At 48.7% G+C, this 14935-nt stretch overlaps 1 protein-coding gene across 1 annotated transcript in view; it reads right to left on the bottom strand.

The window, feature by feature from the left end:
• Positions 1-7572, bottom strand: part of TBC1D22A (TBC1 domain family member 22A) — a 399512-nt gene extending 391940 nt beyond the window's left edge. Inside the window, exon 1 of the mRNA XM_032139761.2 lies at positions 7375-7572. Within this exon, the coding sequence (XP_031995652.1) occupies positions 7375-7436 (62 nt within the window). The 5' untranslated portion in view covers positions 7437-7572. The remainder of the gene's footprint in view (positions 1-7374) is intronic.
• Positions 7573-14935: the final 7363 nt, after the last annotated feature.

The following is a 14935-nucleotide window of genomic DNA, read 5'->3' as shown; positions in this document are numbered from 1 at the left end:
TGACCATTCCAACCAGTGAGGGCCTTGCTACTCTGCCAGCGTCCCGGGACTGCCACCTGCCCAGCACTGCAGTCTGTGCATGTGTTCACGGGGCAGGCGTCCAGCCGCGAAGGGCCACATGGCTTGCTCAGCACTCACCACAGCACCTGGCACAGGAGATGAGCTCGTAAACGTTTTCCAAATGAATTCATTATCCCCAACAGTGCCTCTCTTTCGGCTGAGGACGGACTGTGGCCTATTCAGCTGACTGTCTCATTTGCTCACAGACATCTCATGGCTCTGGCAGTGTAAGCTGAAAGCTGTCAGAGCCACAACACTAAGAACCCTCTTCTGCTCAGCTTTATCCCAGCACTCACATCCTTGCCATGCTCAATTTGGGCCTTTCTTGCCACCATAACACTTTCTTTTTTTTTTTTTTTTTTTTGAGACAGAGTCTAACCCTGTCGCCCAGGCTAGAGTGCAGTGACACGATCTCAGCTCACTGCAACCTCTGCCTCCCGGGTTCAAATGATTCTCCTGCTTCAGCCTCCTGAGTAGCTGGGATTATAGGTGCCCACCACAATGTCCAGCTATTTTTTGTATTTTTAGTAGAGACGGGGTTTCACCATGTTGGTCAGGCTGGTCTCAAATTGCTGACCTCAGGTGATCCACCTGCCTCAGCCCCCCCAAAGTGCTGAGATGACAGGCATGAGCCAGAGTGCCCAGCCACCACCCTGCCACTTTCAAATGTCATACTCCACATACCCCAGCTGCCTGCATACCCTCCATCAGCAGACCACACCCTGACAGGCGGAGCTGAGCTAAAATAGCAAACATCAGACCCACACTGAAAGACTGCCTGTGTTCTCAAGCCCAGTGTGCTGTGATTTTGTCTTGGCATTTAAAGTGAAGTGTGGCGAGAATTCCAACTGCAACTGTGGAAAGCAACAGCCCTTCGGGAGCCAAGAGAGTCAGCGGCCCAGGAAAGAACCAGCCCAGACAGCCAGAGACTGAACCTTCAGATTCTATTTTTTTTTTTTTTTTTTTTTTTTGAGACAGAGTCTCGCTCTGTTGCCCAGGCTGCGGTGTGGTGGTGCGATCTTGGCTCGCTGCAACCTCTGCCTCCTGTGTTCAAGCGATTCTCCTGCCTCAGCTTCCCAAATAGCTATGATTACAGGCGCCAGCCACCTCACCTGGCTAATTTTTGTATTTTTGGTAGAGACGGGGTTTCACCATGTTGGCCAGGCTGGTCTCAAACTCCTGACCTCAAGTGATCCACCCACTTCGGCCTCCCAAAGTGCTGGGATTACAGGCGTGAGCCACCGTGCCCGGCCAAACCTTCGGATTCTTGTCACCTACCGTTTCTTGCCACCACCACAGCTTCCACACAGGTGCAAGCCGCCACCACCAGTGACCACTGGATGCTGCAGCACCCTGGCCTCTTGGTCTCCCTGCTTCTGCCCTTGCCCCGACTCCCAACGCCTCCAATCTGTCTTCAGTACAGCAGCCAAAGATACCCCATTAAACCTAATGCAGACCATGCCACTCCTCTGCTCAAAGCCCTCCAAAGGTGCCCCATTCAGCCAGCATCAAAGAACAGTCCATGTCTTCACTGTGGTCATGAGGCCCTACCCCACCACCCTTCATGATGCCCCCAACGACTCTCCCCTTCTCTTGGCCAGACCCACACTGGCCCCAGCTCCTCTTCTCAAGCACGCCAGCATCGCTCTGGGGGTCCTCTGCACCTGCTCACCCCTCTGCTCTTCCCCAGCCTCCTGGTTGGCCTGTTCCCTCACCTCATGCAAATCTTTCCTCAAATGTCACCTCAGCGAAGGGCTCCTTCTCACCACACCTGCCACTAAGCCACCTAGTCCTCCTTCCCAGCATTGTTTTGATAGCAGCTGTCACCTTCCAACAGTTAACTCCATTTAACTGAGCTATGTTATTTATACCCAGCTCTCCCACTGCACTGTAAGCTGGGAGAGCAGAGATCTGGGTCTATTTTGTTCACTAATATTATCTCCAGCACCTGGGGGCTGTTCCTAACACATACTATGGGTTGAATACATATTTGCTGGATCAGCAAATCATCAAATTCTCAAAACTGGTCCAAGAAGCCCATCCTTTTCTCCTCAAAGAGAATTGTGCTAAGCCAAAGATCTCTCCCCATTTGCCATAGCTACTTAAACCAAATTCAGATACAGACACTGATGGTCCCAGAGGTAACTTGGTGAAGACCACTACTGGAAAAAGAAAGTTAAAATCTGGACCACCAACTCCTCGTCAGAGGTCTATCTGCCACACCACACATCCTGGCTCCTCCAGAAACAAAGTTTCTAGGAAAGCGTCAGCCAAATATGCAACCTAAGGACGAGGATGTGCTAAACCAAGGGTCTACCAGCAAGACCACCTCTCCTGCAGTTTATAACCCTGGCCAAACCACTCACTCTCCAGGCTAATCGAGGAGATAGTTCAGAATAAACACCACGTATCGGTACTGACAATGCAAGAATGAGAAAGACACATTTCCTAAACCTGTGGATCTCACTAGTGAAAGCAAGCACATACCAGGGAGAACAGGAAGCCAGAGGCACCAACAACACTGAGTTTGATGCAAAAAAGGGGGACTTTAGTTCAGGCTGCATAAAAACAGGAGGTGTGGGCCGGGCGCGGTGGCTCATGCCTGGAATCCCAGCACCTTGGGAGGCCGAGGCGGGCGGATCACAAGGTCAGGAGATCAAGACCACCCTGGCTAACACAGTGAAACCCCGAAGAATGCAAAAAATTAGCCAGGTGTGGTGGCGGGCGCCTGTAGTCCCAGCTACTCGGGAGGCTGAGGCAGGAGAATGGCGTGAACTCAGGAGGCAGAGCTTGCAGTGAGCCGAGATTGTGCCACTGCAGTCCAGCCTGGGCGACAGAGCAAGACTCCATCTCAAAAAAAAAAAAAAAAAAAAAACAGGAGGTATGCTGGAGGGTGCATATTGAAAAGTGGAAAAAAAAAAAAAGCTAAGCCAGGCGAAAGGGAGGGGAAAAAACATTCTGGTCAGCTACAAAACCATGACAGTGACAGGGACATCGCACAGTATGGTATGCCAAGGAACCTAGCAGTCCATCAGCACAGCTGAGGGCAAAGTTCAAAGCAAGTGGGGGTGGAAGATGTGGCTAAACAGCTGAGCAGCAGGCAGGTAATAAAGAGGCTCAGATGTCGGGCAAAAACACTTATACTTCTCAGCATGACATTGAAGGGGAAAAAAACCCAGGGATTTAAACCAAGCCTGCCTCAGGGAGCACAGGATCAAGCATGTCTCCTGCAAAACACTGGCAGACATAACGTGTAAAGCACCAAAAACAGTGCCTGGCAAATGCTAAGTGCTTAATGAATACTAGCCATTGTTGCCACAAGGAATTATTGAGTTGTGCTATTGGCGAGGAGCAGTGGCTCACGCCTGTAATCCCAGCACTTTGGGAGGCCGACGGAGGCGGATCACTTGAGGTCAAGAGTTCGAGACCAGCCTCGCCAACATGGTGAAACCACATCTCTACTAAAAATACAAAAAAATTAGCTGGGCATGGTGGTGGGCGCCTGTAATCCCAGTTACTTGGGCAGCAGAGGCAGGAGAATCACTTGAACCCGGGAGGCAGTGGTTGCAGTGAGTCTAGATCGCGCCACTGCACTCCAGTCTGGGCGATAGAGCGAGACTCCATCTCAAAAATAAAAAAGAGTTGAACTATCTGAAAGATCCCTTACTAGTCTTATATTGTACAGTGGGTATAGTCTTCCTCCTGAGTTTCCTTGGGATGAGGGCTGCACTCAAAAAAAAAAAAAGAGGAAAACAAGGCTGGGTGTGGTGGCTCACGCCTGTAATCCCAGCACTTTGGGAGGCTGAAGCTGGTGGATCACAAGATCAGGAGTTCAAGACCAGCCTGGCCAACATGGTGAAACTCCATCTCTACTAAAAATATAAAAATTGCCAGGCACAGTGGGTCACACCTGTAATCCCAGCACTCTGGGAGACTGAGGCAGGTGGATCACGAGGTCAGGAGATCGAGACCATCCTGGCTAGCATGGTGAAACCCCGTCTCTACTAAAAATACAAAAAATTAGCTGGGCATGGTGGCGGGTGCCTGTAGTCTGAGCTACTTGGGAGGCTAAGGCAGGAGAATGGCGTGAACCCAGGAGGCGGAGCTTGCAGTGAGGCCAGGATCGCACCCACCACTTTCCAGCCTGGTATAGCAAGTGAGACTCCGTCTCAATAAAAAAAAAAAATAAAAAAAAATTATATATATATATATATATATAAAAAAATTAGCTGGGCATGGTGGCGAGTGCCTATAATCCCAGCTACTCAGGAGGCTGAGGCAGGAGAACTGCTTGAACTGGGACCCAGGAGGTGGAGGTAGCAGTGAGCTGAGATCGTGCCACTGCATTCCAGCCTGGACTACAGAGCAAGACTCTTGTCTCAGAAAAAAAAAAAAAAAAAAAGGAGGAAAACAAGGCCGGGCATGGGGGCTCACACCTGTAATCCCAGCACTTTGGGAGGCTGAGGTGGATGGATCACCTGAGGTCAGGAGTTCGAGACTAGCCTGGCCGACATGGTGAAACCCCGTCTCTACTAAAAATACAAAAAAACAGCCAGGCGTGGTGGTGGGCGCCTGTAATCCCAGCTACTTGGGAGGCTGAGGCAGGAGAATCACTTGAACCTGGGAGGCAGAGGTTGCAGGGAGGCAGAGGTTGCAGTGAGCCGAGATCGCACCACTGCACTCCAGCCTGGGCAACAGAGTGAGATTCCATCTCAAAAAAAAAAAAAGAAAGAAAACAATCATGGGAAACAATTGAAAGCTGCCAAAGCCACAGGAACCTTGCTAGGATCTCCACTAGCACTGTGCTTGCACAGGTGTGGACTAAATAAATATGCAGCTAGTGACCAATCACCACTACTGATAGGAAAACGGGCATCCCTCTGTGACTCCTCCTTCAGGGAAGAGTTCCGGCCTGCCACTTGAAAGAGCAGCACTGCCAGAGGCTTGAGCCACAAGACGGATGGGAGACACAGAGGCTTCACAGGCCTTCCTGGTGCACCCAACCTCTCCTCCTTCTTCTGCCCTCTTCAGTGACAGCCTCGAACTCTCCAAGACTCCAGCTTCACAAAGGTAATACAGAAGCTGCTCTCAAAAGTGCCTAAGACACAGAACAGCATCGAAGTCAGAGGAAAAGGAAAGCTGGTCTTCGGTATTTCAGGTTCACACAGAAGAAAGCTGGAGACTGTATTAGTCTCCTGTGGCTGCCATAACAAATTACCACCAACTGAATGGCTTAAAACAACAGACACTTATTCTCTCTCAGTTTTAAACGCCAAAAGCCCAAAACCAAGTGGTCATCTGCAGGGCCATGCTCTCTGTCAAGTCTCTAGGTGAGCATCCTTCCTTGCCTCTTCTAGCTTCTGGTGGCTGCCAGCAACCCCTGGCTTTCCTTGGCTTGTAAATGTACTATTCCCATCTCTGTTTCTGTCTCCACTGGGCCATTTCGCTGTGTGTGTCTCTCTGTATTCAAATTTCCCTCTTCTTATAAAAATACTAGTTGTCGAACTAAGGCCCACCCTTATCCAGTATGACCTCATTTTACCTTGATTACTTGTGCAAAAACCCTATTTCCAAATGTCACATCCATGGGTTCCAGATGGACATAAATTCAACTCAGTATAAGGACAAACTACCAAGAGCCACAGCCTTCAATCCAAAGGTTGAGTCACTGCTGTAACTCCACACAGCAGCTCTGTTATTCTTACATCTAAGTTGATTAAGAATTAGAGTTTAGACTGATGAGGAACCAAAACCTTAAGACCTAAAACTAACACATAAAAGTTACACTGTCAAGTGGCTCCTCTTCCCTGGACTCTATGTTCTATAGCATTTGTTCCTGTCGCTACCAGGACCTCCTATCCACCACCATTCCAGAATCTTCACTCATCTTGGACACTGACGCTGGTTTTGTTGAAAGCTCTTACTGTTCTCGAATCAAGCACAGTCCTGTGGACTCAAATAGGGTCTCCGGCCACTTTTGATGACTCCCTTCATTCTCAAAGTCACTGTCTGAGCTATCAGTAACTCACTCTGCTAACCCCCAGATCACTCTTAAAAGTAAACTTTCCTTTTTTTTTTTTTTTTGAGGCAGAGTTTCGCTCTCGTTGCCCAGGATGGAGTGCAATGGAACGATCTCGGCTCACTGCAGCCTCCACCTCCCAGGTTCAAGTGATTCTCCTGCCTCAGCCTCCTGAGTAGCCAGGATTACAGGCATGTGCCACCATGCCCAGCTAATTTTGTATTTTTAGTAGAGACTAGGTTTCTCCATGTTGGTCAGGCTGGTCTCAAACTCCTGACCTCAGGTGATCTGTTCACCTCGACCTCCCAAAGTGCTGGAATCACAGGTGTGAGCCGCCACACCCGGCCAAAAGTAAACTTTTCTAACTGGATGCAGTAAATTCCAAAGTTTATCATTCAAACACTCAAACAATAATATTTATTATGAGACAGGTGTACAAACCATTTTACTGTGTTTATGAATGATTCTACTCAGACTTATTTTCATAACACAATTCATAATTTTCAGCATTCCAGACTTCAACTTTGGAACAGAACTATGTTCTGAAATCTTGACGTTTGCTTATCTCTGATCTGTTTTCACCAGTGGCTGATTTTATCCTAGGTACCCTCCACGTAATGTCTCACTCCCTAGGGCCCTGGCAGAGCTCAGCGCCACAGCAATCAGACAAGGACTCTGGAGCTCTGGAGCTGTAATGGCATCTAGGGTGTACCCAGGTCATTCCAGGCGCAAAAAAAAAAAAAAAAAAAAACTTCCTGCTAACACAATATAGGAGCTGGTTTTGAGACCAGCAAGCAGAAACATGGAAACTCACAGGGAAACTCTAATCCTCTTCCACGCTCAAGGCAAGAGCAGCAGCCCAAAAGAGACCAGATGCAAATCAAGTGGGTCAAAAACACCACACCCCCTGCAGAAACTGATCTGCCCAGCAGACCGGGCCTCAGCCCGGCCAGCTTCCGGACTCCACCAAACTTCACGGCATGACCCGAATCAGTTCCTTCCAGCCTCCCCAGGGAGCCCAGGAGTTTCTCGGAAAGAAGTCTGCCAGTGTCAGGAAAAACGCCAATAGCTCCTCCTCGTCCTTGCAAGCCTCGATCCTACGTGCAGCCACTGTCACCCCCAGACCCCACGCTCCGACCTCCGAGTTCCCCAACGCCCGTCACACCATCCAGCAGTCTCCTCAGAGTCCAAGTTGCCCTCTCCAGACCCCCGACTCCACCCGCAGCCCAGGAGGCCAACGCGGCCACCTGACCTCTGACCCCTGACCCCGACCTGGCCCTCCCCGGCACACCCACCTGCCCGGGAGCTTGCTGTTGCTGCGCTTCCAGAATTGCTTCCTGGCCCCGTCGCTGGCCATGGCCCCTCCTCATCCCTCAGACCCGCGGCCCAGACACCCCGAGTGCAGCCGGCCCTCCCCCAGCGGCCCTTTCCTGTGACCCGGGTGGCCCCTCACTGGTCCCGGGACTCTAGAGCGTAGAGCCGAGAAGCAATTCCGCCTCCTTCCGGAAGTTGTGCCTACGCGCGCCCGGAAGTCCCGCCTAAGTCCCAGGTGGCGAGTGACGCAGCATTCCGAGCGCCCGGCGTTATTAAAGGGCGACGCCGCGCAACGCACGTCACACGCATCGCGGAGGGAGCAGAGGGTTTCCGAGTTTGCTTCTGTCCGTCGCTCCTGGCTCGCCCGACGCAACAGTGGCCCCCTCCTGCCGGCAACGGACTCCCAGGAGCCGCCCGACCCTCGAGCTCCTCATTTCCAAAGCTGAACTGGGCCCATGTCTGATTCCGGTTTCTCTTGATCGCGTTTCGGAGCCGGCCTAGAACAGAGGGAAGCCAGACACACCATACCCGGCCCGACAGTGGCAGGGCGGCTGCGGGTGCTGGTCAAGCTGGGTCACCCGGCACTGAGTGAGGATCAGCAAATACTCAGTGGACGAAATATTTGCAGTGCAATGAAGTGAGGGGCATAACCGCGGAGCGTATTCGAAGAGATGAGAGAGAGTGGGGATTAGGCCAGGCTTGAAGGGAAGAATGGTTTGAGCACCGAGGACAAGAATTAATTCCCCAGGCCTGGGTTCCAGCCTTGTGCGGCTATCACGTGCTTGAAACCTGGCTAATCCGGAGTGAGATGTGCTTTACGTGTAAAATACAGGATTCCAAAGACGTCGTATAAAATAATTTGTATATTGTTTGCATGTTAGGTAACATTTTTAATGTATTGGATTAAATAAAATGAATTAAAATTATTTTTACATTCCTTCTTACTCTTTTTAAAATTATTTTTACCTTTTTCTTTTTTTCCGGGGGGGACTGGGGTTGGGTGTCTTGCCGTGTTGCCCAAGCTAGTCTCGAACTTCCTCCCTCTAGTGATCCTCCTGCCTCACCCTCCCCAGTAGTCGGAAGTGCAGGTGCACACGTTATGACTAGATCTTTTTACTTGTGTGTGTGTGTGCGGAAAATCACTAAAAAAACCGTGTCTAGTTTGCATTACATTTCCGTGCGTCTTAGACCAAAGATTGAAGGCTCGGGGACTTGTCATTTCAGACTGGAGCTTTAGTGTATTTGGAGCTCCTGCCAGTTCTCTTTTAAAACAAAAATTTGATAAGACATATTTTCTGATTAAGAATTTCCCTGGAGGCTGAGGCAGGAGAATAGCGTGAACCCGGGAGGCAGAGCTTGCAGTGAGCCGAGATCGTGCCACTGCACTCCAGCTTGGGCGACAGAGCGAAACTCCGTCTCAAAAATAATAACAATTTCCCATGCCTCTTCATTTACTGGTAAGTAACATTGACTTAGTACTTACTATGTGCAAGGCATCCCACTCTCCTAGAATCCTCTCCTAGAAGAGCTCAGAAGGCCCCAGGGGTGTCTCCTCCTGACAGAGCCCTGACAGCCTCAGACAATGAGGTCCCCTATAGACAACATTGAGGACCATAGCGGTTCTTTCCAGCTCAGTCTGGCTTATTGCAAGAACCAGTGAGCAAGGTGACAGCAGGATAAACCTGATGGAAGGGGAAAGGAAGGAAAAACTGGCAGCACTTAGTGACTGGTTACACCTTAGATCCGGGTGCTTTTTATAGCTTACAGTATACTTTGCTACCTACTGTTTTCAGGAGAAGGAGTGAGGCTGAGATTGACTTGAAGGCTTCAAAACCAGCTAAGGAAAGGATTACTAGGATCACAACAGAAACGTGAAGATGGAAAAAGAGTCTGAGTAGAAGGCCAGTTTTGAAAGCCAAAGTAATACAGATGTTGAAGTCTAGATATGGGACCTAGGAATTGGGACAGATCCTCAAATCCCAAAGGTAATGAGTGGAACATTTTTTATTCATTTTTGCAACAAGTATTGAGCAGCAATGCAAATTAAAACTAAGGATGTACCATGTTACACTTAACAGATTGGCAAAAACTTAAAAATCTGTCTTTACCAAACTTAATAAGGATATGGATTGGTGAGCAGGGCAGAACTTTCTTGCACTGCCAGTAGGAGTGTACATTCATTCACTGACTTTGGATGGCCACTTGGCAATTTCTAGCAAAGATACTCTATAACTTAGCAATTCCACTCTTGGTATGTGCTCTAGAGTACCTTGCCTATGCGTGCAAAAACAAGAATGTTCAGTGCAACGTTGCTTCTAGTGGTAGTTGGGGTCTGGGGGAGAAGCAACCAAAATGCCATCTATGGCAGAATCGATAATTTACACAGTTATGCAGTAGAATACCATAAGTTAGTAAAAATGAATACATTAGCTACATACATCAACATAAATGAATTTTACAAACTGTGGGGTTGTTTTTGAAATGGGGCTTACCATGTTGCCCAGGCTGGGCACAAAATCCTGGGCTCAAGTGATCCACCTCAGCCTCCTGAGTAGCTGAGTACAGATGCGAGCACTACTGCACCTGACTCCACAGTGTTGAATGAGAAAAAGCTGAATATGAATTCACATGATAGGATACCATTTAGTACTAGTTTCTTTTAAAGGATGAGAACGCAACCAGGCATGGTCGTGCATGCCTGTAATCACAGCACTTTAGGAGGCTGAGGCAGGAGGATCCCTTGAGCCCAGGAGTTTGAGGCTGCAGCAAGCTATGATCATGTCACTGCACGCCAGCCTTGGTGATAGTGCCAAACCCTATCTCAAAAAAAAAAAAAAAAAATGGTAAAAGATAAATTCAGGAGGGTGGTTGCCTATAGGTATGGGTGGGGACTGTGAACAGGAAGGAATTCATAGGGGATCAATTGTGCTATTATGCTTTGTTTCTTAAGGCAGATGGTCTATATTCAGGTGTTGTCCTTTATGAGTTTTTACATGTATAAAATGTTTCATAATACATTAAAATATAATTATTGAGTTTGAACTGTGCTATGCACTGAGCTACATTGCACTGTTGTGGGGAAAGGCAAACAAAAGTGCAGCAGGCCAGGCACAGTGGCTCACACCTATAATCCCAGTACTTTGGGAGGCTGAGGTGAGAGGATCACTTCAGACCAGGAGATCAACACTATCCTGGGCAACGTAGGGAGACCCCATCTCTACAAAACTTTTTCTTTTTTTTAATTAGCCAGTCATGGTGGTAAACACTCTTAGTCCTAGCTACTTAGGAGACTGAGGCAGGAGGATCCCTTGAGCCCAGAAGTTCAAGGCAGCAGTGAGCTAGGATCACACAACTGCACTCCAGCCTAGACAACAGAGTGAGACCCTGCCTCAAAAAAAAAAAAAAAAAAAAAATTGCAATAGTATTTCAGGATGGCTGGATTTGCAATGCCAGTTGGGTTCCTCGGGAAGTGTTTTCTGCCTTCTCTGCTTTCAGATGGGCTGCTCTGGGCTTAGAATATCTCTCACAGGACCTTACTGAGTGAGCTGCCACACTCCCACATGGTGGGTTCTGCCTGCTAAGGTTCCTGGCACTGTACTTCCATAGGCACCGAGCCTGTGCCCCAAAGTAAAAAGCTGACTGTTCTATCTGTATTGGTTTCCTAAGGCTGCTGTTGGCGAAATGCTGCAGACTTAGTGGCTGAAAACAATAGACATTTACCGTCCTACAATCCTGGATGTCAGAAGTCTAAAGTCTTAGCGCTTCACTGCGCTGAAGTCAAAGTGTCAGCAAGGCTGCCCCCTTCTGGAGGTTCTAGGGGAGAGTCAGTTTCTTACCTTTTTCAGCTTCTAGAGGCCACTTACATTCCTTGGCCTACACTCCTTCCTCTGTCTGGAAAGCAGATGACTCTAATCTCTACTGCCATCATCACATCATCTTCTCTCCTTCCGATTCCTCCTGGATCCCTCTGACCTCGCATCAGGCCCACTGGATAATCCAGTCCAGTCTGATGTCCCCATCACCCGGGCCTTAGCTCAATCACACCTGCAAACTCCCTTTGGCCATTTAAGGTAACATTTGCAGGTCCCAGGATTAAGACCTGGTATATCTTCAGGGGTTCATTATTCAGCCTACCACAATAATTGATGGCATATAGCAAAGGTCCCCAGTTTCGCACTGCGAGAGGCAGGCATCGTCTTCACTGCCCTCTTCCCCAACTCCTTTCAGCCATTTTGATATTACAGGGACTAGCAACATGCCATTTCCTGACACTAAGTCAGGATGAGTTAGGGTGCTGTTGGTTGCAAGAATGACAAAGTTCAGCTCAAATTAGCTTATACTACAAAGGGAATTAGTTGGTTAATGAAAAAGCCCAGAAGTAGCTCAGAGTTTGGAGAAGGGCTGATACAGCAGCTCAACAATGACCCAAGGGGCCTGTCTCCTTCTGTCAGTCTCTTAAGTCTTTGCCAAGGACAACTTCCCCTTGAGGTCACAGGATGCCTCTGTTGGGCCCCTGGGATCATGTGCTTACCTCTAGTCAGGATGCTAGAGAGCGGAAATACTGTGAACTAGTATCAGTCCCTGGGAAGGGAGCACTATACATTGCTTACCAATTCCAGGAGAGCACACTTAAACACCTCACCAATTTCTGCTCAGTTTCCTAAGACTGCCAGGAGGCTTTACACAAACCCAGCAGCCAGAGTTCTGCAAGGGTTCTTGACCCTGGCAGGGGCTCAAAGCTGACCTAGCTGCTGCAGCAGTCATACCTCCACCCTCTGCATTTTTTTTTTTTTTTTTTTTTTTTTTTTTTTTTTTTTTTTTTTGAGACAGAGTCTCACTCTGTCACCCAGGCTGGAGTGCAGTGGCGCAATCTTGGCTCACTGCAAGCTCCACCTCCCGAGTTCATGCCATTCTCCTACCTCGGCCTCCCGAGTAGCTGGGACTACAGGCGCCCACCACCACGCCCGGCTAATTTTTTGTATTTTTAGTAGAGACGGGTTTTCACCATCTTAGCCAGGATGGTCTTGATCTCCTGACCTTGTGATCCACCCGCCTCAGCCTCCCAAAGTGCCAGGATTACAGGCATGAGCCACCGCGCCTGGCCTACCCTCTGCATTCTTAATGTCTAGTCTGATAAAACAGAACACCTGCACAACATGTCAGACAAAGCAACTTTATTATTCACAGAGAGACCTCAAACATCAACCCAAGCCTAGGATCCATGGCGAGCCAGTCCACCAGCAATCAGGAAAGCTACCCACTGGAGTGTTGTCTGCAGATGCCCCCACTTCACACCACAGCTGAGGGGCTTGAAAAGCACACTCTCCTCTGGGTTCTCTACCCCAAATGCAACTGGGTCCACTGGGCTACAGCATTGCAAGACATCCTGATCTAGGGGAGGTGAGCACAAAGCCTGAGCTGTTCAGGACAGTTCCACCTTATCTCAGGATGTTGCATCCTCTGTATATTCTGCCCAAAAATTGTAAGCAAGAGGGGGAAGAGCTGGGTCATCCAGTGTCACTTGGGGACCTGTCACCTGGCAGATGCTCCCTTGTAGCTGGCAGTGAGAGTCAATCCTCCCAAATTTTGTGGCTGCTGCCCAACAAGGGAGGGTTAGAATCCCAATATCCAGGAACAATCCCAATATCCACTACAACACCAAAGGCCATGTTGAGAGAAACTGGTGGATTTGACAACTTAAAATGTTTACTTGTTTGTTGAAAAAAATTTTTTAATTGGACAAAATATATGTGCTATGTCTGACAAAGGATTAATATATGAGACTCTTACAAATAAGGAAGTAAAAAACCACAATAGGAAATGGGTATGATTGTTTAAACCAAGTATATATTTTTCAAGCTTATTTTAAACTATATATTTAAATAAATCAAAGAATATATTTTCAAAAGAAATACAGGTCTCTAGCTCCTGCTCTCAACATGTGTCATGCCTGTTCCCGCTTCACCTTCCACCATGAGTAAAAGCTCCCTGAGGCCTCACCAGAAACCTAGCAGAGACCAACACTACACTTCCTGTACATCCTGCACAACCATGAGCCAACTCAACCCCTTTTCTTTATAAATTACCCATCCTCAGGTATTCCTTTATAAACACTGCAAAAATAGCCTAACACAGAAAACTGGTACCAAGAAGCAGGGCATTGCTGTAAAGACACGTTAAGAGTAATGACCTAGGGTAACTGGCAGAAGAAATTTCTAAATAGCAAAGCATTCAAGAGGTGGCCTGCCTGCTTGTCACAGCCAATGATCACATATTGGAGCAAAGGAAAGTTGGAGCTCATATTTAAAAGGGAAGCAGAGCATGAAAGTTTGGAAAATTTGCAGCCTGGCCATGTGGCAGGGAAAGAATCCAACCAGGCTGGGGAGCAACCATTAGCTAGAGAGATTAGCATGACTAAAAGGGAACCAAGTGCTAATATCCAAGACAATGGAACAAAGGCCTCAAAGGCATTTGGGAGATCTTGGAGACAGCCCCTCCCATGACAGGCCCAGAGGCCTAGGAGGAAAGAATGGTTTCAGGGGCCAGGCCCAGGACACTCCTCAGCCTATGGACACTACTCCCCACATACCAGCTGCTCCAGCTCCGGCTGTAGCTCAAAGGCCCCAGGTACAGCTTGGGCCACCACTCTGGAGGATACAAGCCATAAGCCTCAGTGGCTTCCACGTGGTGTTAAACCTGTGGGCACACAGAATGCAAGAATAAAGGTGGCAGCTTCCACCTAGATTTCAGAGGATGTATGAGAAAGCCTGAGTGCCCAGGCAGAAGCCTGCTGCAGGGGCAGAGCCCCCACAGAGAACCTCCACCGGGGCAGAGCCCCCACAGAGAACCTCCACCAGGGGCAGAGCCCCCACAGAGAACCTCCACCAGGGGCAGAGCCCCCACAGAGAACCTCTACCAGGGCAGTATGGAGAGGAAATGTGGGGTTGGAGGCCCACACAGAGTTCACACTAGTGAACTCCACTGCCTAGTGGAGCTGTGGGAAGGGGACTGCATCCTCCAGACTCGAGAATGCTAGCGCCACCAGCAGATGCACCTACACCTGGGGAAGCTGCCAGCACTCCACCCCAACCCACAGCGCAGCCACAGGAGCAGGACTGCCCAAGGCCTTGGGACGCCACCCCTTGCACCATGATCCAGGATGTGGAGTCAAGGATTATGTTGGAGCTTTAAGATTTTTTATTTTATTTTATTTTATTTTTTTTTTTTTTGAGACAGAGTCTTATTCTGTCACCCAGGCTGGAGTGCAGTGTTATGATCTCAGCTCACTGCAACCTCTGCCTCTCAGGTTCAAGTGATTCTCCTGCCTCAGCCTCCCAAGTAGCTGGGATTACAGGCACACGCCACCACACCCGGCCAGCATTGGGATTACAGACATGAGCCACCCAAATGCTTTCTTAGATGAAAAAAAAATTAAAAAGACACCCCCACCCCCAAAAAATTGATCAATTATTTTCACATCCAGGAAAAACGACAAATGCAAATCCAAATGCTTTGAAGAATGAGACTGATTTTCGGAGGCTT

Source organism: Hylobates moloch, unplaced genomic scaffold, assembly GCF_009828535.3.
Source record: "Hylobates moloch isolate HMO894 unplaced genomic scaffold, HMol_V3 SCAFFOLD_19, whole genome shotgun sequence".
Classification (NCBI taxonomy): domain Eukaryota; kingdom Metazoa; phylum Chordata; class Mammalia; order Primates; family Hylobatidae; genus Hylobates; species Hylobates moloch.
This window is presented reverse-complemented; position numbering and strand designations above follow the sequence as displayed.